Source organism: Anomaloglossus baeobatrachus, chromosome 5, assembly GCF_048569485.1.
Source record: "Anomaloglossus baeobatrachus isolate aAnoBae1 chromosome 5, aAnoBae1.hap1, whole genome shotgun sequence".
In the NCBI taxonomy this organism is placed as follows: domain Eukaryota; kingdom Metazoa; phylum Chordata; class Amphibia; order Anura; family Aromobatidae; genus Anomaloglossus; species Anomaloglossus baeobatrachus.
In genome coordinates, this window is record NC_134357.1 from 444,330,763 (window position 1) to 444,357,329 (window position 26,567).

At 43.4% G+C, this 26,567-nt stretch overlaps 1 protein-coding gene across 2 annotated transcripts in view; it reads right to left on the bottom strand.

Moving 5' to 3' along the window:
• Positions 1-26,567, bottom strand: part of MYT1 (myelin transcription factor 1) — a 136,501-nt gene that overhangs the window by 73,509 nt on the left and 36,425 nt on the right. For both annotated transcript variants that reach the window (XM_075350455.1, XM_075350456.1), the window contains exons 2-7: positions 14,116-14,216; positions 9,071-9,122; positions 6,401-6,434; positions 5,384-5,446; positions 4,723-4,979; positions 2,492-3,322 (exon numbers count right to left, since the gene is read on the bottom strand). In XM_075350455.1, the coding sequence (XP_075206570.1) occupies positions 2,492-3,322; positions 4,723-4,979; positions 5,384-5,446; positions 6,401-6,434; positions 9,071-9,122 (1,237 nt within the window). In that variant the 5' untranslated portion in view covers positions 14,116-14,216. The remainder of the gene's footprint in view (positions 1-2,491; positions 3,323-4,722; positions 4,980-5,383; positions 5,447-6,400; positions 6,435-9,070; positions 9,123-14,115; positions 14,217-26,567) is intronic.

The following is a 26,567-nucleotide window of genomic DNA, read 5'->3' on the forward strand; positions in this document are numbered from 1 at the left end:
GCACCACCCCTACTGAGGTCAGGCAGAGGTCCCCTCCTTCCCGAATCCACCGTTTAAGTAAATAAATTTCACTCCCCGGGGCTCCGGGACCGCGATTTCGCCAAGACGTACTGAGTACGTCATGGGTCCTTTAGCAGCATGTCACCATGACGTACTCAGTACGTCCAAGGTCGTTAAGGGGTTAAAATAACGCTCTGGCATGTATTCTTAGTAGATTTGAGCCAGTACCTAACTATTCGTACTCACTATACTCATAACGAGTCCTGTCTAATACTTGCGTAGTCATTCCAAATAGCGTGTGCAATGCAAGTTAATGGGGAAAAACTTGCAAAGTAACGAGTAACCCGAATGTCGTATTATTCATACGTGTAGTGAATAGTAAGGAATTTTGGTTACTCGTTACTTTGCGAGTTTTCCCCATTGACTTGCATTGCACACGCTATTCGGAACCACTACGCGAGTATTAGACAGGACTCGTTATGAGTATAGTGAGTACGAACAGTTAGGTACTCGCTCAACTCTAATTCTTAGAAATTAGTTCTGTGATCTTCCTCTGTTATTCCTCCGGGAAATACATAAATAAAATGACAACTTGGTGCAAACAGTTGCATTGTCAGAAGAGATGAGCGGAGCCATGGATGTTCTGGTTCGGCTAAAGCGGGCTTTACACGCAACGACATCGCTAACGAGATATTGTTGGGGTCACAAAATTCTTGACGCACATCCGGCCTCGTTAGCGTCGTTGTTGCGTGTGAAACGCACGAATGACTGTTAACGATCAAAATTACTTACCTTATCGTTGATCGTTGACGCGTCGTTCTAATCCCAATTATCGTTGCTGTTGCAGGACGCAGGTTGTTCATCATTCCTGCGGCAGCACACATTGCTATGTGTGACACCGCAGGAGCGAGGAACATCACCGTACCTGCGGCCGCTGGCAATGAGGAAGGAAGGAGGTGGGCGGGATGTTCCGCCCGCTAATGTCCGCCCCTCTGCTTCTATTGGGTGGCCGCTTAGGACGTCGCAGTGACGCCGCACGAACCGCCCCCTTAGAAAGGAGGTGGTTTGCGGCCACAGCGACGTCGCTAGGCAGGTAAGTACGTGTGACCGTTACTAGCGATGTTGTGCGCCACAGGCAGCGATTTACCCATGACGAACAACCGACGGGGGCGGGTGCTTTCACTGTGTGTAAAGTGCCCTTAAGACTTTAGTTAAACGTTTGTTTCAGGACCTGGATTTTACCCTGGAAACAGAACCCCATGTAAATCCATGGGGACCACAACTTCTGTGCTGTAAAATGGTTGTAGTAATGTCTCTCTCTCTCCCCTTTATCACTCTCTCTCTCCCTCTCTCTCCCTTCTCCCTCTCCATTCCTCTTCCTTCCTCTCTCCCTCCCACGCTCTATTCCTCTTCCCCCTCTCCTTTCTCGCTCCTTCTCCCTTCTATCTCTTTATTCCTCTTCCTCCCTCTCTCTCTTCCTCTCTCCCTTCCATCCTTACTCTTTCTTTCTTTTATCTCTCTCTTTCCCTTCTCCCTCTCACATTACTTTCCTCAATCTTTCTACCTTTCTCTCTTTCTCTGCCTTCTCTCTCCCTACCTCTCTTTCTCTCTCTCTTCTCTCTCCCTTCCTCTCTCCCTTTCCCTCCCTTCCTCTCTCTCTCCCTTCCTCTCTCGTCTCTCTCTCTTGCTGTCTCGTCTCCCTCTCTCTCCCTTCCTCTCTCTCAATCCCTTTCGCTCTCTCTTTCTCTCTCCCTTTTCCCTCTCTTTCTCCTGTCCTCACTCTTTCTCTCGCTCCGCTGCACTGCGCTGAGGCATTTCAGCAAACTTCATTAGCATCCGAACAGCACCAAAACTCGGACACATACTTTTTTTTAAACGTCCATGTTCGAGTTTGAGCACCAGACACCTGATGACCAGCAGGTACTACGAAATTTACAGTTTGGGTTCGCTCATCCCTATTTGTCAGTAGTTGTGACTAGTGATGAGTGAGTGTGCTGACCACAGATTGTTACTCGAGCCTTGAGCATTTAAGTTTGAAAATGCTCCAGTTTCCCATTGACTTCCATTACACTCGGTACTCAAGTCGCGTTGGGGAATCCTGATGCTCGAACGCGTCACCAGCAGTGGTGAGCACGCTCGCCCATCACACATTGTGACCCTACATAGTCTGGTATTGATTAGACAGGGTCAGAGGTGTGCAAGGACAATCCTTTTAGAGAAAAGGTAACACCCTGTTGTCAGTGTATTCATATACTTCCATAGGGAATAAAAAAAGGAACGGCAAGGATTACAGTTCTATCAAAATAAGCTATAAGAATGTTACTTTTTGGAAAATACAGGTAAACCAGACATGTTGGAAGATTTGAAGCCTCTTTATATTTGCAGTGGATCCATATAGTTAGATCTATATCACCCAAATGGGAATGTTATATCCTGAGTATATAAAAATGTTTTCCCCATGACACTACATAAAACAAGAAAATACATTTACCGTAAAAGCTTTTTCTCATTGTGTCTATCGACCGATTTTGCTTCTCTTCAGTTTGGTAATTCTTGATGGTGTCTGTCGTGGCCCTGCTCTGCTCCCGGACAACTTTCACTTGTTCAGCCTTCAAAGCTATCGCTTGTTCTAGAAGGCCAAGGTTTCCCCTCGTCATCATGTCGTACATTTCTGATTCATCTGTTACAGCCGATTTTTGAGAGTGGCTATCATCATCCTTATCATCATCTGACCTGACCTCCACAATAACCGAATATTCTGGTTTTGGGCTATATCGTCCTTCACAGTGGATTTTAGGGGAGTCCTGAGAAGCGTGGGGGGCATCTTGGCCCATCATTTCAGAGGAGTGTTCCTCTGGTTCTTCATCATCGTCCAGGTCATCATCATCTTCATCATCTTCATCAACATCGTCATCATCCTCTTCATCATCATCTTCATCATCCATGTCCTTCTTGCAAGCCTCCTCACAATGTATGTCATCTCGGGGTTCAAGGCAAGACTCACTGCTGGGCTCACTGGTGACTTCAATTACTTCTTCAGCATCTTCTGTCTGTATGATGATCTCCTTGTCGCACACCTCTTCCACTGCCGCTTCCTCTACCTCCGGCTGGACTATCTGTAGTAAACCAGAGCTGGGTTTAGGGTTATCCAGTTCACTTTCTGGTAAATGTCCTTCTGAAACCAGTGTTTGTTTTGCTATTTGGCCCAGGTTTAAAAGAGAATTGGCAATAATTTCTTGATAACTGCTGTATGTGGATTTTGTAGGGGTCTCGTCGCTTGTTGGAAATTCTTCATAGGTTGTTTTAGCAGGAGAGCTTTCAGCTGCAAGCAAAGGAAGAGAAACAATAAAGAAAGTTAACCTTCTTTCTGCCTTGAAATATACATAATAATATAATTAGAAAGCTTAAAAGGGAAGATGTCACTCGATCCATGCTGCGCAAAGCGCGGGCAGCATGAATCAGCATTTCAGCACGATTGCCGCTAGGTATGTATTCCTCTGAAATGCTCTGAACTTTCAGAAAAAATATGGTGTGAATTACAATCGGGGACCATCATGAGAGACAAGATGAGTCCAACGTGGTTCCTGGCCAGATTCTCCCTGCACCCTCCAAGTGATTGACAGGTCTTTCTCTATGTACACACATAAGAGTAAACTGTGAGTCAACGGGAGTGGTGAGAGAATCCGACCGAGGACAACATTGGACTCCTCTCGTCTCCCCAGCTGTATTTTCAACAGATCATATAAGAAAAAAATATATGTGACTGCCAGTGTGCACCACACTCTGATTCATGCTGCCTATGTTATCAGGTTTTTTTTTTATATTTAAGTGCCCTTTTAAGGACCCTCACTGATTGCTCCAAAAAACCTTCCCCAGAGGGTTTTTATAGTATTTTTAATCATATTGTATACTGGTCATTGCCTACGTTACTGGACACCTCTGCAGTCTATCAGGGATGGCTCGTGTCCTGGGTAAAGAGCACAGAACTTATTGGCTCTGCTCTGAAGCTGGCTAGATTTTTAGAACCTCTCAACTTTTGTGTCCCTGCACTCCCCAGATGCTGCACAAAGTTGCCTCTGTTATTCACATCAGAGGGTACACAATTTAGATCAGCAGCACAACAATGTCACAAGAACAAACCATCAATCATCAGGAGATGCTGCCCCTTGGCAAGCAGGAAGCTGGGGAGCGGTGTACTCGTGAAAACATGGGACAACCCGACACCACTTAGAAATTACTTTAAAGCCACATGGACCACAGGGTACTTACGAAGGAGATGTTCATTGACAACTAATGGAGGAATTTCTGTGACCTGAGCTGAGATTATTGTTCATTGTGCAGGGAGGGGTAGGAGGTGAGCGGTGAATGGTGGCTTCTGAGTTATCTATATAGAGGTGTTTTCCTCAGTTATGTTTCATGTACTCCTGAACCATGATAAAGCTTGAGCTTATATACATGGTACATCAATGGTTATCAATATTTCTTCGCAGCGCTGGTGTCCTTGGTTCATATCCCACCAAGCACACCATCTGCAAGGAGTTTGTACGTTCTCCTAATGTTTGTGTGGGTTTCCTCTGAGCTCTTCAATTTCCTCCCATACTCCAAAGACATAATGATGGGGGATTTCTAAGCGAGTAAAATGAATAAAGATACCAGACAGGTAATCTGAATTCAGCTTTGGATAACATAACTCCATATTCTAACTAAGAAAGCATTAAATACCTTCTGTAGGTTCTGGGCTTGGAAACTCTTTTGTTTCAGGGTTTTCAGATTCTTCTTCGGTCTCCACCAATGTTCCTTCAGAGTCCTCGCTGCAGGACTCCTCATCGATGATCTCCGTGTCCTCGCTACCATCACTGTCCATATTGTAGCCCTCATCCAGGGCCAGTTTCAGAGGGTGTGACTTCCTCTTCGATGCTGGGTGTTCAGTCTCTGTATCTTGCACTTTGCGCTTACGGGCCAAAGGGCAATTTTGTAAACTGTAAAAAGACAACAGACAATATATAAAATTCTCCATATTCTATATTCACTGACCTCACCTCATAACATATCAAGTAAGAACAGTGATGGAGGCTTAAAGGGTCTCTATCAGCACAGGATGACTGTCCACACCAAGTACAGTCATTTGTGCATCATGGTGGGGCTAATCATTCAAATACCCTTCCCACCTATTGGTTTTCTAGCTATCTCCTCCTTTCTCTACTCTATGAAGCCAGAGCTGTCAATCACATAAGAAGGGATGGTGGAGACTGAGGGAAAACAAGCAGGTAGTAAGGTGAATTTAAATGATGCACCAGTGACTGTACTTGGTGTAAACATTCATCCTGCGCAGATAGAGACCCTTTAAAGTCTGCAAGAAGATTCATAGATATCCCTGAATTACCTTCTGTGTCTTGCATACTTTCCACTGATGTGTCCTGAGCCGATACAGCCTGGGGTGGGACAGCTTTAAATGAGATAGAAAAACACTATTACTAGCTGGCCTGATGAATGTTTCTCTATTCCTCCTCATCTCCCTGGGATGATGAACCATATAACCTGGCCTCCAAGTGCTTCATACCTAATGAAACACTTCACCTCCCTTAATTAATTGAGTGCTTCATTATAGTTTTATAGCGTATGCTTAATTAAAGATTTGTATGTGCACGGCACAGAGTAAGACACCTTTACTTTCTACATTAACTCTGTGACTTCGAGGAAGGAAACATTTACAGAATGGTGTTTGAGGATTACAGCTGAAGCCCAGAGGTCCAACACATGAGATTATCACCTTCCATCCTTACAACGCTTGCATTTGGTTACTGAATACCAAAGTATATAGAGTACAGCATAATAATGACAATGCTCAGTGCCGTCGGTGCTATCCGCGATCTGCGATGGTGGTGAAGCCGCGGTGTTGTGACATTGTAGCTAAGAGCATCAACGTCTCGGCAGAATGAAACGCCATCAGTATTTGCAAGACCGCAGATATCAATCACACCGGGCAGTTCATTATGAGAGACTGTAAATGGAGCGGGATAATTGCTTGTGATGGTAGTATGGGCAGGATGTGTGAGAAGCAAGGACATTATAGCTACGAAAAAAAAAACCTCTGAGCTAATATATAATTTTATCTTTAAGTGCACATGTTGGCAACACGGTGGAGGCTGCCAATTACGGGCTGAACTTATGTTTATGAGAGCAGAGCCCTCGGATTCACTGAAGACTAAAAGTATGGAAGAGGAACGTGAGAGCTGAAAACCCCGATAATAATAACAACGCTGCCTAATTGTGCAATTTTACATTGCCTTGATGAAGTTACAACGAAGGCAAAACCTTCCCAGCACAAACGGGGCTCGTGTGACTCCAATAGATATAATGGGACTTGGTAGAAGATGTAAATCAGGTTTTGAGAACTTACTTTACATCCTGTCCGATAATCTCGACTGGGATACCTGAAGATAGACCAACGAAAGGTAAACATGAGTGAAGCGGTTACTTACTATTCGAATGCACCAATGGATCTCTTATTAACCAGTGACCTATGGAAGCATGTGGTTTTACTTATCTCGCACTTCGCTTTGGTGTTCGTGAACAACTGAGTTGATGAAAGGTTTGTCTTATTTAAGAAGGGGACACAGCTATAAGTTTACATTCTTGAGGTGGGAATATACCCCCATGTTCAGCCCATAGGCTCTCAATACAGGTCTCAGTAGGAGGGGGAGCCACTTATATGTCTATCCAGCCTCTTACAAAATGAAAATCAAAGGTGTGAAAAAGTTGGTGCCACTCACCACTAATTCCTTGCAGAAATACACTTTAGTTGGATATATTGTTTAGGATGTGGATCTAAAAAACAGGACTGACAGCTGTTTTGCGTGTACCCAAGCTTCTTTTGGCTCACCAAAGCGTGGGTACACACAAAATAGCTTTTGCTCCTGTTTTTTTAGATCCACATCTTAGACAATATGTCCGAATAAAGTGCTTTTTTTCTGCAAGGAATCAGTGGTGAGTGCCGCCAATGGTGAGTGCCGTCAGTGGTGAGTGACGCTACTGGTGAGCGCCAACAGTGGTGAGTGCTGCCAGTGGTGAGTGCCACCAGTGATGAGTGCTGTCAGTGGTGAGTGCCACCAGTGGTGAGTGCCGTCAGTGGTGAGTGCCGTCAGTGGTGAGTGCCGCCAGTGGTGAGTGCCGCCAGTGGTGAGTGCCAACAGTGGTGAGTGCCACCAGTGGTGAATGCCGTCAGTGGTGAGTGCCGTCAGTGGTGAGTGCCGCCAATTTTTTCATACCTCTGATATTCTTGTACATGTCATCTACATTGTTGGCTGAGCATCACACATACTGGACAATAACTGTTAAAAAACCCCAAAAGATTCTCTGGCTACCACATCCAAGTGTGGGCGTGGATAGACTGTTATATAGAAGTTATTGACTATTTAGCAGGGGTAACGAATAGCTTTTATGACTCTGATTGGAAATTGTTGCTGAATATGTTGGCGCTATATAAATTAAGATTATTTTTATTGCTGGTCAGCTGCAGGGAGGTTTTACAGTTTATTTATTGAGGTATATATGCTCTGATTCTCTTTTCTGCCTGGTATACGTTTTGGTGCTATATAGTGACTATACTTTCTGTGTCATCATGTAGCTGAATTCTTGCTTCAAGCTCCAAAACAGAGTTAAAGAGATTTGTTTCATATTGAAAAGTAGGAAAAAAAATTGAGCAGACAGGCTAGTAAGAGTTAATTTTCTGCTTTGCTGCTTGTTAGTCTCCTTTGATCATATGCTATGGTGGAACCAGTCACATTCACTCCCCTCTTATATATGTTGGCTGTACTATTCCATTAATGCCAGCTATTGCTTTTCTATATTGGTCTAGTGAAGTGTTGTAATCCAGACTTACTAGTGGTTGATATATTATTGTGGTGTTAACCCTTGTTGCCCTTTTTGTTACTGCATTGCTTCTCCCTTTAGTTTCTTACTGTTTATTTCTGAGAGTGTGCAGTGTGCCTGAGTTTCTGTTATCTCTGTCTGTCTCATCTGTGTTTCCCTCACACTCCTGCCCCTTCCTGCCTGGGGGGAGGGGGGAACAGATAAGCTTTACTCAGGAGTATAGTAAGGCTCGGGACTCTGGCATCTCCACCCTCAGGAGTAATCCAGAGGTTAGGCATAGTCTAAGGTCCCCTAGCTTTACTCAGGAGTATAGTAAGGCATGGGACTCTGGCATTTCCACCATCAGGGGTAATCCAGAGGTTAGGGATAGTCTAAGGTCCCCTAGCTTTACTCAGAACTATAGTAAGGCATGGGACTCTCCACCATCAGGGGTAATCCGGAGGTTAGGGATAGTCTAAGGTCCCCTAGCTTTACTCAGGACTATAGTAAGGCATGGGACTCTGGCATTTCCACCATCAGTGGTAATCCAGAGGTTAGGGATAGTCTAAGGTCCTCTAGCATGAGGGATAGCATGAAAGCACCTAATTCCTCGCTATTCTACGGTCACATCGTGACACTTCCCCCAGTAAACATGAAGATAGAAAGCAGAAGATCAATCATAAGGACACCGCTTTAAAGTTGGATAAATATATTCTAAATTTGTACTATACATTATGTAAAAACGATTGTGGCCCCAAAAGGCTGCAAACCTCAGTTCTTTATGGGAAGGTTGGAGGTGGCACCAACAGACGTTCTCCAGAGATAGAATCCTAACAAGAAAGAAATAATCCCAGCCATTTTCCTTGGTCTTGATGATGAAGACTACCTGACGCTTTGATACCCTAGTAACAATGTAGTTGCCTTCCTGCCTCCTTGATGAGATTCCAGCAGATCTGATCTCTCTGTTCTTCTCACAGCGGCAGCATGTGTGTGTCCCTGTATCTCATACTAGTTACGCTGTCAGCGTCGGCCCCCAGAGACCCCGCTCCTACACTGCTCTCTCAGCTGCCTCCGCTCTGTACATTTGTAAGTAATTAAGAGCTTTCTAAAGTTCACGTAGATAATGTTAATTATAAATTAGCATTGGCACATTTTGTGAATGAACCCACTGGTGTGTGATGTCATGGAGATAATGGAACGAGGAGGGGCAAGATCTTACCTCGGATTTTGGATCGCGTGCAGGTCCTTTTGTCATCATTTTCTACATTCATCTGAAGGCAAAGACATTTCAAGGAAATGGTAAAGAACCCTTGTAATACTGCGCGGTAATATCTATTATGTTCTGCAGTCATTTGTCAGAGATAGCGCTCGTCTTTACTTCAGGGAATTGTGATGCCACATAAAGGGCTGCACGGCTGACATGTGAAGCAGCTGCCAATGTATTAAGGTACCAGCTCACGGCTTAACTATTCCTCTTCCCTATTAGTAGTAAGTATATCTCTGTCCCCATAGGCATAGCAAAATTAGGAGCAGCTAACTTTATAGGGAATCTGTCATCAGATTGTTACACCTCATCTGAGAGCAGCATGATGTTGGGACAGAGACACTAATTCCAGGAATGTGTCACTTGCTGGGCTGCTAGGTGCAGTTTTGATAAAATCACTGTTTTATCAGCAGGAGATTATCACTAGAGGACTAGCACAGCTGTCACTCTATGTAACCCCGCCTCTACCACTGATTGGCAGATTTCTACCTATGCACACAAAAAGCAGCCAATCAGAGGTGTGGGCAGGATAATATAGAGCACAGCATTTAGACAGCTGGTGGGTCTGCAGCAGATAAAACTGTGATTTTATTAAAACTGCAGCAGGCAGCCCAATAAGTGACACATAGCTCAAATTTGGGTCTTTGACCCTACATCATTCTGTTTTTAGATGGGGTGACTAATATTTTTTAAAGGGGTATTCCGTTCTAAGCACGTTTAAACCTTTCCACTCCTTAGGCACTAACTATTTGATCGATGTTGATATTGATACTGACACCTTCACTTTTTGCCAGAATGTAAGATTTGTGTCCTGAAATCTACTCTGACTGAGACATTCTGCTTTACCCAAGTCTATGGCACTGACAAAGATATGCGAGTTCATCTCCATTCATCTCCTCCAGACTGTAGCCTTGCGCCAGTGAAGAACAGAGGTCCCTCATTGTTAGGCTATGTGTGCACAGTGCGTTTTTCGCGGCGTTTTTGCGCGTTTTTCTGGTGCGTTTTTGGCCTCAAAACTGTAGGACTTTGCTTCCCCAGCAAAGTCTATGAGTTTTCATTTTTGCTGTCCGCACACATCTGTTTTTTTTACCTGCGTTTTTGAGTTAAAAAAAAAAAATGGACATGTCAGTTCTTTCCTGCGTTTTTCTGCGTTTTCCCCCCATGCAATGCATTGGAAAAACGCAGCAAAACGCAGAGATCAAAAACGCAGCAAAACGCAGCCAAAAACGCACCAAATCGCGGCAAAAACGCATGCGTTTTTTTTATGCGTTTTTTCGACGCAGGTGCGTTTTTGTGCATTTTTAGCGGCCAAAAACGCACAAAAACGCAGCGTCAAAAAGACGCAGTGTGCGAACCTAGCCATACATAGTCTCAAGAAAAGAGGTTCTAAAATTTGCTAGACCCTCCTATCCAGGGCTCGTGGTGTGCAGTGGTAGCCCATAAAGTGGGTCACATTTTGCCTTTGGCTCTCGGTTTCCCTGCTGTTTGGTACAGACCAGGATATGTTCATGGACTTCTTGTGATGGCCACACGGAGCCACATGTCTGATTATTTCATCAACTTCTGTCCAAACCTGTCACTATGACAGCATTACATTTCCTTACTGGATCAAACGCCTCCCGACTAAGCCCCTGACTAAGACGTAGCAAATGCATTACAAGTTTTGATATCTAAATTCCCTTTGAGAGGGGATGCATGTTGCGTGGCCTCCACTTTGCTCTCTCCGGGGCACGGGCACTGAAGTTCTGCTTTGTGTGTGTTTGCGGAGCAGAACACTTTCCATCCAATTTATTCTACTTGGATGCTCTCTGGGCTCTTCCATTTCCTCAGGAAAAAAAAAAAGCCTTTGGAGAAATCTGCTTTCTAATTCTTGTGTATACGCTGCATAGCTATATCCACGGCTACACATCCCCGGCGCTTGCCATCAGTAAACATTACATTTACTAGGTGGGAGGATGTAAAGGCTCACAGCCCCACGTCCTGGATGGAGACTAACGAGATGTTGGGTCATTACAGACAATTATAAACTGAATGTGATTCATGGTGGGTTGGTGGTCCATGGGTAAGGATCAGTCACCTCGGTAAACCTCCCCCCATCTAATTTAATTATTCCTGAGCTGCTCAGTTCATTAGTCATTAATTTCAGCCTGGCAGGACGTAATCTGCCGTTACCACAGAGATTGTGGCCTTGGGCAATTGCCTACTTTGGCTACAAGTGCGGTATTTATGACACATCTGAATAGATTGGATTGCGTCATTTCTTTACTGGATGACTGTGACGGGTAATGAACGTTTTCTCGCTAAAATACACAGAAATTTCTGGTGACTATATGACCCTGAGTTGTCCTCTAATACAAAGATGAGAAAATTCCATTCAGCCATATCCTAGCTGTATGCGTTTCTGAGCACGTTGGGTGACCATCTGTGTAGGTGCCATTAGGCTAGGGCTGCATGGCGACTCTGGTCACGACAGTCATCACATGACTGAAGTGCGCTTGGTGCCGCTGCTACATCAGGGCTAAAGAAGTGATGGGATCGCAACACCTATGTGACAAGTCACAATAAACCGAGTCTGAATGTAAGTGTCACAACACAACCTGATTCACTTGTATGGTGCTGCGTTGTATCAACAGTAGTGAACTTCAGTTGTGCGACGCCTGGTGCTAAAGTCCCTGGGTAGCCCTGACTCCTACCACAAGGGGAGTCACCCAGCTGTCCAAACCCCTCAGTGTCCAGTCTGGACTTCTCCCATGTTATCAAAGCCTGAGATTTTAGGAAATGGATGGATAGATGGATGGAGAAAGGGAAAGATGGATAGACAGATAAATTGATAGATAAGGAAGAAAGGAAGGGAGGACGGATAGGAGGGTAGTAGGGAGATACATGGATGGATAGGTAGATAGATAGATAAAGGAAGGAAGGATAGGAAGGGTGATAGAAAGGGAGGGCTATATACATGGATAGATGGAGAAAGGGATAGATAGATAGATATATAGATAGATAGATAGATAGATAGATAGATAGATAGATAGATGAGGAAGGAAGGAGAGAAGGAAGGATAGGAAGGTGGTAGGGAGGAAGTGAGGGTTAGATACATGGATGGATAGATAGGTAAGGGAGGAAGGAAGGACAGATGGGAGGGTGGTAGGGAGGTAGTAAAGGCTAGATACATTGATGGATGAAAGGATAGATAGATAGATAGATAGATGCAAGAAGGAAAAGGGGTTGGATAAGGGGGTGATAGAGAGGGAGGGCTACATACATGGATGGATGGATGGATGGATGCATGAATGGATGGATGGATGGATGGATGCATGGATGGATGGAATGGATGGATGGATAGAGAAAGGGATAAGTAGATAGCTAGATAGATAGATGCAAGAAGGAAGAGGAGTTGGATAAGGGGGTGATAGAGAGGGAGGGCTACATACATGGATGGATGGATCGATGGATGGATGGATGGATGGATGGATGGGATGGATGCATGCATGGAATGCATGGATGGATGGAGAAAGGGATAGGTAGATAGATAGATAGATAGATAGATAGAGAAGGAAGGAAAGATAGGAGGGTGGTAGGGAGGGAGTGAGGATTATATACTAGATGGATGGATGGAGACGGAAGGAAGGAGGAAGGATAGGAGGGTGGTAGGGAGGGAGTGAAGAGTAGATAAATGGATGAATGAATGGCTGAATGGATGGATGGATGGATAGGTAGATAGAGGAAGGAAGGAAAGAAGGAAGGAGGGAAGGTTAGGAGTGTGGTAGGGAGGGAGGGAGTGAGGATTATATACTAGATGGATGGATGGAGAAGGAAGGAAGGAAGGAAGGAAGGAGGAAGGATAGGAGGGTGGTAGGGAGGGAGTGAAGAGTAGATAAATGGATGAATGAATGGCTGAATGGATGGATGGATGGATAGGTAGATAGGGGAAGGAAGGAAAGAAGGAAGGAGGGAAGGTTAGGAGTGTGGTAGGGAGGGAGGGAGTGAGGATTATATACTAGATGGATGGATGGAGAAGGAAGGAAGGAAGGAAGGAGGAAGGATAGGAGGGTGGTAGGGAGGGAGTGAAGACTAGATAAATAGATGGATGAATGGCTGAATGGATGGATGGATAGGTTGATAGAGGGAAGAAGGAAGGAAGGAAAGAGGGAAGGTTAGGAGTGTGGTAGGGAGGGAGGGCTAGATACAGTACATGAATAGATGGATGGAGAAATGGATGGATAGATAGATAGATAGATAAGGAAGGAAAGATAGGAGGGGGGTAGGGAGGGAGTGAGGGTTAGATATATGGATGGATGGATGAATGGAGAAACGGAGGCATAAATAGATAGATACTCTTGATGTTACGTATACAAGCATCTGATGGCACAAGTATTTTTTTCTTCTGCAGCCTTTTATTTTTATTTGACAATTTGAGCAGATTTTTTTATTTTCTTTTAAATCTCGTGGCACCACGTATCTGACAGCTGGAACCGTGGCGTGTTTTGACTGTATTCCCTCTGGGGGTGTCCTCCCTGCTGCTTGATTTAAATACCCCTGACAGCGAGGCCATTGTTAGCTCTGACTTGAGTAGACAAATAAACAGGAGTTACATCCTGATCAGCCGCACAAAGGATCGCTGCTCGCTTCACGTGACGCTGGAGTGTGTGAGTGTGTGCACACTTATTAACATGTCACTGCCGCTGTCAGGGCCACAGCCCCATAAACATACACATACTGCACTTATTTGACTCAATCAAAATATTTACCATATACCGTATACATTTTTGATTATATCGGCCTCAGGACAGGCTGGATGGGATGATAGCAGCAATTATTACCGCACACGGCAATCTCTCAGCCTGTTCTGATTTTGCACTTTTCAGCAGAGGCGGTCGGGCGGTTTTGTCGCTGATCTGTACCGGGCTACATTTTATGCTGTGTGGTACTGACCACTTCTGGATTTTTATTTCCCGCTATCTATCCCTAGCAGTAAGCTGGGGCCGGTCTGCGGCTCTTACCTTGGAGTTTTTGCTGGTTAATCTTTGTTTTGTGTGACAGCTGTTAATTTTCTCGCCCCGGGTCCACCTTTGGTTCAGCAGCTCACCTCGGAACTCATTTTCTGGAGAAACCAAGGAATGGAAAAGTTAGAATATGGGGAAATGTGACATTTCTAGTTCTGTTTTATGCAACTTAAAAGTATAACCCCATCTCAGACATTTAGGCTAAGACCGCACTTTGCGTTGTGCTACTTGCAGTTCTAAATTTGGGTTTAATTGATTTGAACAAAGTTGCCTTTTTCAGAAATTTGGCGCTAAAAACGCATGCGTATTTACCGCGTTTAAGATGCGTTTTCAGCGCTTTATACCTGCTTTTTCACCTGTGTTTTGAACATCAAGACACTGATAAATAAGGATTAAATAGTCAAACAGAAAGAAAAAAGAGAAAAAAAAGCAAAACATATAATTTTGGAATTAATAAAGAAAATATTTATATTTCATGAAATTATAGCGGTTTTATAATATTTAATGTTAAAATAGCAATAAAATCATAATTTTCTTTAAATTAATTGTCGTACTATGTGTGTGTGTGTAAAGGGACATATTATTCCATTATTTTAATGTCAGAAAAGCATGCGTTTTCGAGGTAAAAAACGCATGTTTTCAGCACCTAAAAAGCAGGTAAAACGCAGGAAATTTGAAGTTTCTTGGTTTTTGCCATTTCTCATTGACTTAAATGTTAGCAAAACGCACCCAAAATGGTAAAAACAAATGACATGCTGCTTCTTTGAACGCATGGTTTTTGCCACAAATTATGCAAATTAAACGCTGCGTTTGAAAACGCAAAGTGCGGTCTGAAAATCACCATTTTCCATAGACTTTGCTGGAAAATCAAAACGCATGCCTTTTGGCATGAAAAAGGGGCTTCTCAAAACGGACCTAAAAAGCAGCTGAAACGCAAAGTGCGGTCTTAGCCTTAGACCCGCATTAACCTTGAGAATACGGCCCAGTGCATGTGCGTCTCTCTCTATTCATTTCATAGCTATTGTCAGAACTCCCATAGAGGTGAAAGGAGAACTCCACCTATATGCATCCTCTTGTCCATTCCTGGCAGCGTGTGACAGAGCCATATTCTCAGGATAGGTGTCGGTCCTAATACTGGCACCTTCATCTATCTTGTGGATATGACAAAAAGGCCCAAGATTTGAATCCCCCTTTACGAGTAACCATCAATTACTTTTTTATTTAATAAATCAACAGTAGGAAACTTTGTAATATATCTCATCAGAGTAATATGTTTCTTTCTCCTCCTGGATTGATATTCATGGGTAAAATCTGTATTCAGTGAAGACAGATTTTCCCACTACTGAGATAGGGGATGACAGTTGATGCTTTTTAAATTATATGGAGATGGGAGGAGCTAGAGGCAGAGACACATTCTACTGCAAGTTCTCCTGAATTGGTGCTCATAAAGATCTATGGAGAGAGAGAGAAGACGCTAGAGGCTTAAAATTACATTCTGCTGCAAGTTCTCCTAAATTGGTGCTCATAAAGTTTTATGGAGATTGGAGGAGATAGAGGCAAAGACAGACATTCTGCTGCAAGTTCTCCTAAAAGACACTTATAATTCTCCATAGAACTTTATGAGCATCAATTAAGGAGAACTTGCAGCAGAATGTTTGTCTCTGCCTCAAGCTCCTCCACTCTTTATAGAACTTTATGAGCACCAATTTAGAACTTGCAGCAGAATGTCTTTTTCGGCCTCTAGCTCCTTCTCTCCCTCTCCATAGACTTTTATAAGCACCAGTTCAAGAGAACTTGCAGCATAATGTTTTTCTCTGCCTCTAACTCCTCCCCTCTCCATAGAACTTTATGAAAACGAATTTAGGATAACTTGCAGTAGAATGTCTGTCTCTGCCTCTAGCTCCTCCCCTATCTATAGAACTTTATGAGCACCAATTCAGGAGAACTTGCAGGAGAATGTCTGTTTCTGCCTCTAGCTCCTCCTCTCTCCATAGAACTTTATGAGCACCAATTCAAGAGAACTTGCAAGAGAATGTCTGTTTCTGCCTCTAGCACTTCCCCTATCTATAGAACTTTATGAGCACCAGTTCAGGAGAACTTACAGCAGAATGTCTTTCTTCACCACTAGCTTCTTACCTATCTATACAACTTTATGAGCACCAATTCAGGAGAACTTGCAGCAGAATGTCCTTTTCCACCTCTACCTCCTCCCTCCTCCATAGAATTTTAAAAGCACCAACTGTCATCTTCTATCTCAGTAATGGGAAAATTTGTATTCACTGAAGACACATGCTGAGAATGAATGATCAGTCCAAGGAGGAGAAATAAGCAAAATTCTCAAATAAGATATATCACAAAGTTTCTTATTATTATTGATCTAAGGGGAAACAATTGAACTAATTTGGGCTGCACAATGTCACATATGATCTTGATTATACCCACAATATCACGAGCAGGACCACTAATGGCGGCTACGAGGAGCACTTGCTCTTTTCCTGCCATCAATCTTCGATGTTTCCATTACAAAATGGAGCACAGTCAGGTGTGAGAGCGAGCGCTGTAAACATCAGCCATTCTCATGCACTGGGAGTTATTTATAAAGGCTAAAAGGACAGAATAATGCTGTAAAGTGACATCAGCGCGGTGGTTGGGGGTTGCGTATACTGAATACTGAGTTATGCACAGTGATTTTCTTGCACACAAATCTTTCCCCAGCTGCATTTAAAAGACCTGATGGATCATAGTGCAGCTGGGGGTGGGGTGGGGGCTCGGCTATTATTCTGCTCTTCACTCCCTCTTCTGCATTCGCTGTAATGAATCTTGCCTGCAGTAAAAATGGTATTCTCTTCTCTCTGGTCCCTGAGTGCCAGGCAGCCTCTCTCCTCCTCTCAGTTCTCACAACATCAAGTGTTTTGTTGGGTGATGAGATATCACAACACGCCAGTCACCCAGGAAGGGGAATGTTGTAGGTTTTACATGCTAATTGTGAATTTCCACTGCTGACAAACAGAAAGTGCCCATGATTGACAGCTCTTCTGCGTGACGGGCGCTGGCAACTCTCAGCTAATGCCAGTCGGAAACGTATCAGCGACTACATATCCTTATCCCAGTATCAAACATTAACTTGTCTCCTGCTCTTCTTATCCTGTATTTTCTACACTGCCTATGATATATGTACATAGAGCTGAATGACTGGTAACAAATACCCTGACACAAGACTCACGGTCTCTACCCCCGATGGTAAAGAACTGCATATTCTGACTAATATTCTATATATATATATTGGTAACGGACTGGACGGACAGACATGTGACCGCCTTCTAACGACGTATGTAACGCCTTTAATAATGGAGAGAGTCGATATTCTGGTCTAAAGGCTATTGATCTGCTGCATCCTTAATACAAGCTGCCTAATAAATGGTTTTACAGCTGGTGTATACAGCTCCTATGCAGAGCTATGTGTCACTTCATTAAAGGGGTTGTCCACTACTTTGACATTGATGGCCTATCTTACATCAATGTCTGATTGGCCAGGGAGAGATCAGCTGATGATGGTTCTGGCGGCGGCAGCAGGCGGACGAAATGCTCAGTTTTGGCACTGCTCTATCTTCTGATAGCGGCGGCGGCTAGGTACGGCACAACCACCTACCATTCTAATCAATAGGAGGCAGATTGCAGTACGTGGCCGCGGCCATTATCAGAAGATGGAGCAATGCTGGAACTGAGCATTTCCAGTTGCCTGCTGGCGCCGCTGGGATCTGGATCTTCTGATCAGCGGGGGTGCGGCGTGTCAGATCCCGGCCAATCAGACATTGATAACCTATCCTAAGGATAGACCATCAATGTCAAAGTAGTGGACAACCCCTTTAACTAAGGTCCCGAGTCATTGTGTAAATCACTTTGAAAAGCAGCAAAATGTGTGCACAACGCAGAGATGAGCAAATAAGTTGCAATATGTGGCGTTATCGCCCAATTTATGAATATTAAAATATATTATATTAAAGGGGTTCTCCACTATTAGGACAACCCTTTCTGATTCCACTTGTTTCCCCCAGTTAAATTAACAGACCTTGTACTCACCTCTTGTTCTGGTGCCGTTCCAGTGCTGTCGATAAAAGTGGTTCAGGACTCATGTGACGTCACGCGAGCCCTGCGTCCAATCACCGCCAACTTCTTTTGCCACGCCTTCAGACCAAGCAATCAACAGGAAGTGAATGGCAGCCATAGCATCACTTCCTGCTCATTAACTCATTTGTTTTGAAGGCGTGGAGAGAGAAGCTGGCAGTGATTCGGTGATTAGGAAGCGGGGTTTGCGTGACGTCACAATGTCACCTAAGTTCTGAACCATGATTACCGACAGCGCTGGAACGGTGTCAGAACAGGAAGTTAGTACAGGGTCTGTTATTTTAATTGGGGGAAACAAGTGGAATCAGAAGGGGTTGTCCTAGTAGGGGAGAACCCTTTTAAACTAAACATCTTACTCCAGTCCAAGACTCAAGTAAGATTTGCTGTGGCAAGGGCGCACACCACTTTTCAGATGTGCGGTTGTGTAAACCACTATATCAACTTTTCCTTTATTTGTGGCCAAGTGACTTTAAAATCACAGAGAAGAAGCATAACGCTGCTGGTGAAGAAAAGAAAAGTGATTTCAGGTATTTTCGGTGCAAAGTTGGAGATCAAGACAAACTTTGGGTCCCATATTTGTTGCTCATCTTGTGCTACATTTCTCACAAGTTGGCTCAGTGGTACACCACAATGGTCTGGACGGAGCCAAGAGACTACTATACAGATTACTATTTCTGTATGACACCAATTGCAGGAAGAACCAGGAAAATAACAAATTCAGTGAAATATCCAAACATTTCTTCAGCAATTAGGCCGGTCTCACATAGCTCAAAGCTGCTAGTCCCCACTCCACCAACTTCTTGGACTTTGGATCAGAAAAAGATTCAGATGCTGATTTGGTTGAAGAAGCTTGTTGAGAAGATCCTCGTTTTCTAGGCCACGAGTCTGAGGAGTCTCACAAACTAAAGGCCGCTTCACACGCTACGATATATCTAACGATATGTCGTCGGGGTCACGTCGTTAGTGACGCACCTCCGGCATCGTTTGACATATCGTAGCGTGTGACAGCTACGAGCGACTGTGAACGAGCAAAAATACTCACCTTATCGTTGCTCGCTGACACGTCGCTCATTTTCTAAAAATCGAACATCCTTCTGTGCTCCAGTTGTTCATCGTTCCCGAGGCAGCACACATCGCTCCGTGTGACACCCTAGGAACGACGAACTGCAGCTTATGATCGAGACGATGGAGGAACTTCTGCTGCCAGAGCGCTGACGTCAAAGGCAGGAGATGCTTGCCTCTGATTGGTCAGCGCGCTGCCTTTGAGTAGGGGCTGACGGCGAAAGTTACTCCATCGTCGCGATGGTTACCCAATACACGTTCTGTAACAGCGAACTACAAGAACCATGAGGCTGACGATGGAACGGAAGGTAAGGTAAGCATAATGTGTGCGTGTGTGTGCGTGCATGTGTGTGTGCGTGCATGTGTGTGTGCGTGCATGTGTGTGTTTGTGCGGAGTGCAAGAGCTGGTCAGAGCACGGTGAAAGTACGGAATCGGAAATCGGAAGTGTGTGCGGTGAGTATTTGCTGGTACGGCAAAGCTTGCTCATAAACTGAGTTACAAATTTACAGCAAGCTTTGCTTGTATAGCGAAATGTTCACAAACCAGGTTACTCATAAACCGAGGTTCCACTGTATGTTTTTTCCGCCATAGACAGCAGGAGCTTGAACACTTATTTTCAATGGAAGAGACCTAGTTTACTGCAACAATGTGAACACACTGCTACATGCATTGAGACAAGAGCACAGACCTCAAGAATAGTGATTTTTATAGAGTCTTCAAAAAAGCGGTACTTCTGCATAATGGCAACAAAAATCCATCTGTTCCTCTTGCTTATGCAGCAAGTCTGAAAGAAACATGAAAACATGTGCCTTCAGCTATCAAAAATCCGTTATGAAAACTACAAGTGGGATATTTGTGGTGATCTGAAGGTACTAGCCTTGGTGCTTGGGTTGTAGCTCGCAAATACAAAGTTTTGTTGTTTGCTCTGCAAATGGGACAGAAGAAACCACAAAAAACATTTCACAAAAAACAGTGGCCACCAAGAAACAGTTTGGCTCCTGGAAGAAAGAATGTCCTGCATCAGTCTCTGGTAGCTCCAGAAAATGTTTCCTTCCACCACTCCACATAAAACTGTCCTGATGAAGAACTTTGTCAAGGCGATGGATCGTGATGACGAGGGTTTTGCATTCCTCAGAAATAGGTTTCCACATATCACTTAGGCCAAGATCAAGGATGGAATTTTCATGGAACCACAAATAAGAGAAATTAAGAAAGACACTGATTTTGACATAAAACTAAGTGAGACTGAGGCATCGGGGTGGGAGTCATTCAAAATGTAGTGGTGAACTTCCTGGGCCACCATAAAGCACCAAACTATGGAGATCTCGTGACTGAGTTATTACAACGCTACAAAGAATTGTGTTCAATATGTCTCTGAAGATACATTTCCTGAACTCCCATTTAGATTATTTCCCCGATAACCTTGGAGATGTCAGTGACAAGCACGGGGAGGGGTTTTATCAGGACATTGCGTTATTGAAGGCCGTTATAAAGGGAAATAGTGCCCAACAATGCTCCGAGACTAGTGTTGGGGACTAATAAGGGGACACAACTGCAGCTACATATTCAAAAAAATGAAACATATTTTTTAATAATGAAAATCTAAAATTTGTATTAATTAATTTCTGTTAAAAATAAAAATGTCAAAAAAGTAATTGCATGTTACTGAAAATCCCTGCCCGACAGGAAAATTCTGAAAGCAGATTTGGAATCAGGGGACATAAGAAACAGCCTATTTCATGCATTTAAGACAAAAAAGTAAAAATTTGTACGGCCAGTGTTATTGACCCAACAGCCTCACAAATATGTGTAACGGTATCTCCGACCTTTACGTCCTCTACTGACACCTGAAAATACAAATGGGTCAAAGGGTTCACATAAAATGAGGATGATAGTAATTTTAACAGTGACCATATTTATCTGATTATAAGAAGCATTTTTAAGAAAAATAACATCTTGCTAAAATTTATGTGCGTCTTAAGGGTGCTTTACACACTGCGACATCGCTAGTGATCTCGTTAGCGATGTGACACGCTAGCTCGCAGATGCGATCTTCCGAGATCGCACATTCGACCGGCGCTATAAAAATGACATATGTGCGATCTCGGCAGATCGCATCTGCGATCTAGCGTGTCACGTCGCTAACGAGATCGCTAGCGATGTCGCAGCATGTAAAGCACCCTTTATAGTCCATAGTCAGTAAGGTCAGCGGTGCCAGGCCTCCCTGACTTCTTCCTTAAAGGGGTGGTTCACTACTTATTTTTCCAAGCCACATCAATATAATGTTGAGAAACAAGGCTTCTCTCAAATACCTTGTGTTGCCAATAGAACCTGTGAGTGGCGCTATTGCGGTCCGCTCATCCCCTTCGCATGCCCCCTCCAGGCTCCGTGACCTCTGATGTCCAGTGATGTCATGTCAACTTCCAGTTGACCTGACATCACCACAGTCGGCCCCAGTCTTCCTGAGTGACTGGGCTGTAGGCAGAGTTTCACCGCTCGTCACAGCCCAGCGCCACAATGCCGCATGTTGCCCATGCTCTCCTTCACTGCAGAGCGCCGCAAGCATGAGCGATGCTGGGCTGTGATGCTGTGCTGTGATAAGCAGTGAAACTCCACCCACATCCCAGTCATGGAGACTGGGTCCCACCTCGGTGATGTCAGGTCAACTGGAAGTTGACGTGACATCACCAGACATTAGAAGTCAAGGAGCCCGGGAGTCACGCAAAGGGGATGAGTGGACCTTAATAGTGCCACTCACAGGCACTATTGGCAATACAAGGTATTTGAGAGAAGCCTTGTTTCTGAACATTATATCGATGTGGCTTGGAAAAATAAGTAGTGAAGCACCCCTTTAAATCATGTGGAATAGCATTCATAAGTTCTGTGCTCCTATCGCTGAGATAACTAAGTAGCTGCACAGTTCTCTCTCTCTAAAAATTAACGCTGAACAGGAGAGACTGAGCTGAGCTTGCTAGCAGGTCAGGGAAAGCTTGTGTCCATATGAGGGTTACTAGATTGGATCTTTGGTGCACAGGCGAAAGAAAAATAAAACCCTTACACGAAAGACACCAGCCACATAGCTGATTCCAGAATAAATGGACTTTTACCCTTCAGGATCCAACCAAAGTAAACTCTATTAGGAACTTGTTTGGTCAGTTATTGTTTGTTTTATATACTTTTACCAATTTGGAATGAATTATTACCCCCTCTTCTACCCTATAGCACCAAGAAAAGAGCACAACCGTAGACCACCAACATTAGTGACATTACCCCCGCCATATTGTTTGTAGTTTCAATATTAATATTTGTTTCCCTATTTTTTGTTATCCAAACCTGAATGTGTCTTATTATCCAAACATAAGGTATTTGGCTTAAAAAAAGAATTTCAACACCAGCAAATAGTCAAAAATAATGGAAAAAAAATGTAATCTGCCCCCACCAACCAATTTCCAAAACCTGGTGATTGAAATGGAAATATCACTGTGAAGCTGGGTTCACACGACTGTATGTTCTCCATTCGAGAAAATAATGCAATTTTTGGACAGCTAGCACTTGGACCAAAAATAAGGTCGTCAGCATGAGCCCTAAGTGTGAAAAAAACAGTCATTAGGTCAGAATTTAAGCTGTGATTAGCTTAAAGGGGTCATCCACCTCTGTATGTTAATATACAGTTCAGTTTTCATTCTAAATTTTGCACTGTTTGGTTTTTGCAGGACTTTTGTTTCCCTGCACACTCAACATTGATGAATATATCGACTGAGAGATGCTCAGAAGAGGAAAGTTAATTGTTGGAATTAACTCACTGGCAGATTCTCCGTTAACTCATTCTACAGCCAGCAAACGTCAGTGCAACACAGAAGCTACAGAAGGCAAATGGTGCAAAACGTTTAATGAAACCCAACTGCAAAAATGATTTTTAGCCAAAAATACATGCATTTAAAGGGAACCAATCAAGATTTTCGTATATAGCCTAAAGCCAGTGCTATACTGGCAGTATCAGGCTGATTCTATACATACCTGTAGTGGTCAGCTCGGATAATTAAGTTTTGAAATCCAAGAAAGTAAAGTTTATAAAATCGGCAGCTTCTTGAGTGACAGCAGCTGAGGATCAGATAATATATTCATAGTTATCCCCTCCCTCTGTTAGAATTAGAATAAGTATTATACAATTGAATTAATTTGATTTGCAGGACCTGTGTGAGGTCATACCCATGTGACCAGAAGGGGTGGGGCCTCAGCCAACAAAGCTGATATTAGGAAGCAATTTTCTGTTGGCTGAGGCCCCGCCCCTTCTGGTCACATGGGTATGACTTCACACAGGTCCTGCAAGTAAAATTAAATTGATTGTATAATACTTATGCTAATTCTAACAGAGGGAGGGGATAAGTATGAGTTTCCCCCAGATATTATCAGACTCTCAGCTCCTGTCACTCAAGCAGCTGTCGATTTTATAAACTTTACTTTCTTGGATTTCAAAACCTAAACATCCGAGCTGACCACTACAGGTATGTACAGAATCAGCCTGATAGTGCCAGTATAACACTGTATGTATAGAATCAGCCTGATAGTGCCAGTATAGCACTGGCTATAGGTTATATACCAAAATCCTGGTGATTGGTTCCTTTTAAGTACAAAAAAAAATATCCTCAACAGTGGGCGCACAAAAGGTTTTAGCTGAAATCTACTGCTGCCTACAAGAAAAATGTATTGTACCCCTTAAATTTGCCCTTCCCACCTTAGCTTTTCAAAAGTGACACAGGAATAACTCCATGCGGACCCCTGGAGGTGGAGCTGAGATACGCCAATTCTATATTTCCTATTAATGTCTATGGAATTTAGAGAGATGACGTTTCTTCCATAGACTCACCTCATATGGTCGGAGCCTGGATGGAGCATGAATGACTGAGATAGGGAAAAGAAATGCTGCAAACAAACGCAGCTTTTTTATTTCCAAGAGGTCAGGTTTTGCTGCAGAAACAAATCGTCAAAAGCGCACTGTGTGAACATAGCCTAATATAGCCCTATAATTACCAACCTAGTACCCTAGAGTGTCCACTTCTTCACCGCCGCTCTCTTTCCTTCTCCACATTACACAGTGGAGTAAATCTCCCCCCAGCGCGATGATGAATTGATCATAAAAGTGAATCCTGCAGATAGCGGTATTGTTCATCAGCCTGCGGGTGGGCGGGTGGATGTGTGAATGAAATATTTACAATGACTTCCTACTCATAGAAATTAGTAGTAATGTTTACATCCTTCATCTGCTGTGGAGCCGTATTCATACAGTGCATCCGAGTGTGGCAGTCCCCGGTGGGACTCAGCCGCAGTCACTGATATATGTATCAGAGGAAATACAAAAGCGCCATCGCTCTTTTCGCTGGGTTTATTATTTCCAAAACTGACTGATATATTTTAAATGTAAGGGTAGGCCAGATATAATTCCACTAATCCCACATGATATCTTCAAGGAGATTTCCATGAAATATATACACAAATGGTGAGCAGACTCTTTTTTGTATAATACGCCCCAGTCAGCCCTATGAAATAGATGTCCTGCACCACCATTGGCAGCTTTAAAAGTCTATCCAAATCTTTTCAGATCCATTTTATGCACAACTTATTACTCTGTGGATTTTAAAGGGAATCTGTCAGCAGGTTTTTGCTATTTAATCTGAGAGCAACATAATGTTGGGGCAGAGACCCCAATTCGGGCAATGTATTACTTGCTCAGCAGCTTGTTGTAGTTTCAATATATTCAGTGTTTTATCTGCAGGAGATTATCACTGAAGGACTAGGTGTCAAGTGCCAGGTAGTCATGTTATCTGTATAACTTCACCCCATCAGTGATTGGCATTATCCACGGGAAGCTGCCAATCATTGGTGTGGGCGGAGTTATACAGAGCTCAGCATTTCAACCACTGAACCAAGCAGTCCAGCAAGTGACACGTTGATGGAATCAGGGTCTCTGTCTCAATATCATGCTGCTGTCCGAATACATAGCAAAAACCTGCTGACAATTTCCATTTAGGGCATTCAAGCACATCTGAGAAGATTCGTTATGGTTCAAAAGACTGACTGAACATGTTGAGTTTTTTTTGACCGACCATAAGCACTGGCGATATAATCATCGAACACCACAGATGTGGTCTGAGATACTTTTTTTTGCCTTTGATGATCATCTATTCGTCCAACCAGTTTATAATCGTTCATCTGTCCACCTCTGTCTCATGTGTTTGGAAGCCTTTAGGGAGCAAATCAACTGTGGACTCAAATATTTATACTGCGTTTCCCCAAAAAGCAGACAGGGTCTTATGTTATTTTTTGTTTCGAAAAATGCTCTAGAGCTTATTTTCGGGGTAGGTCTTAATTTTGGGGAAACACGACTATTTCCTATGTACTCCTAAGTTTACCCCAAAAGAAGGCAGAAACTCCTCAGGAATATCGCACTTAGCAGACCCCGGACATGTAGAGTTGGCAAGTGAAGGGGCTCTCACATACAGATCTGAGTCGCTGTCAAGTCTCCCTGCTTTCCATAGTGGTCACTCCCCCTGGATGAGTGTGTGAGGGAGCAAAGGGATACTGGACCTGATGTGTGTGTGTGTGTGTGTGTGTGTGATCAGAACAGCGAGGGACCTGACAGCGATGCGGATCTCTGTGGGAGAGCCCATCCACCGTCATCTCTTGCCGGCTGTAGTTTTTTAGGGTCTGGTCAGTGCTATTTTTTTTTTTTTGGGCGGCTCTCTGTTTTCTTTTGGGGCTGTCTTCTCTCTTTTGGGAATGTTGTCTCTATTTTGGGGATATCTTCTTTCTTTTGGGGCTGTCTTCTCTCTTTAATGAAGTGTCCTGCTTTATTCTTTAACTTTTTTTTAGCTGCCTGGACCCTTCATTGCTTTGTTTACCTATGGAATATATAGTAATATTTGGTACATAATTCAGTAAAATAGCTTTCTGTAAATACAAGCTTTATTTTTACCAGTGTGTAGATAATTAAATAGACAGTGTCCTTGTACAGAGCACCTGCCATGTGCAGCACATATAGAGTTAAAAGAAAATAGTGGAAATCAGATGGCAATGTAAAGCAAGATGCAGATATTCAGTTACATAAAACAGATCTCCTTTCATCTGACCTGCGGGAATTAGGTGCAGAGAAAGAATGTTACATTCAGCTGGATGTGTAATAATTGTCTCTGTATAACCGTGAAAAGACCCTCTATAGAGTTCATAAAAAATAGAAATAATATGTACATGTACAAGTTATGAT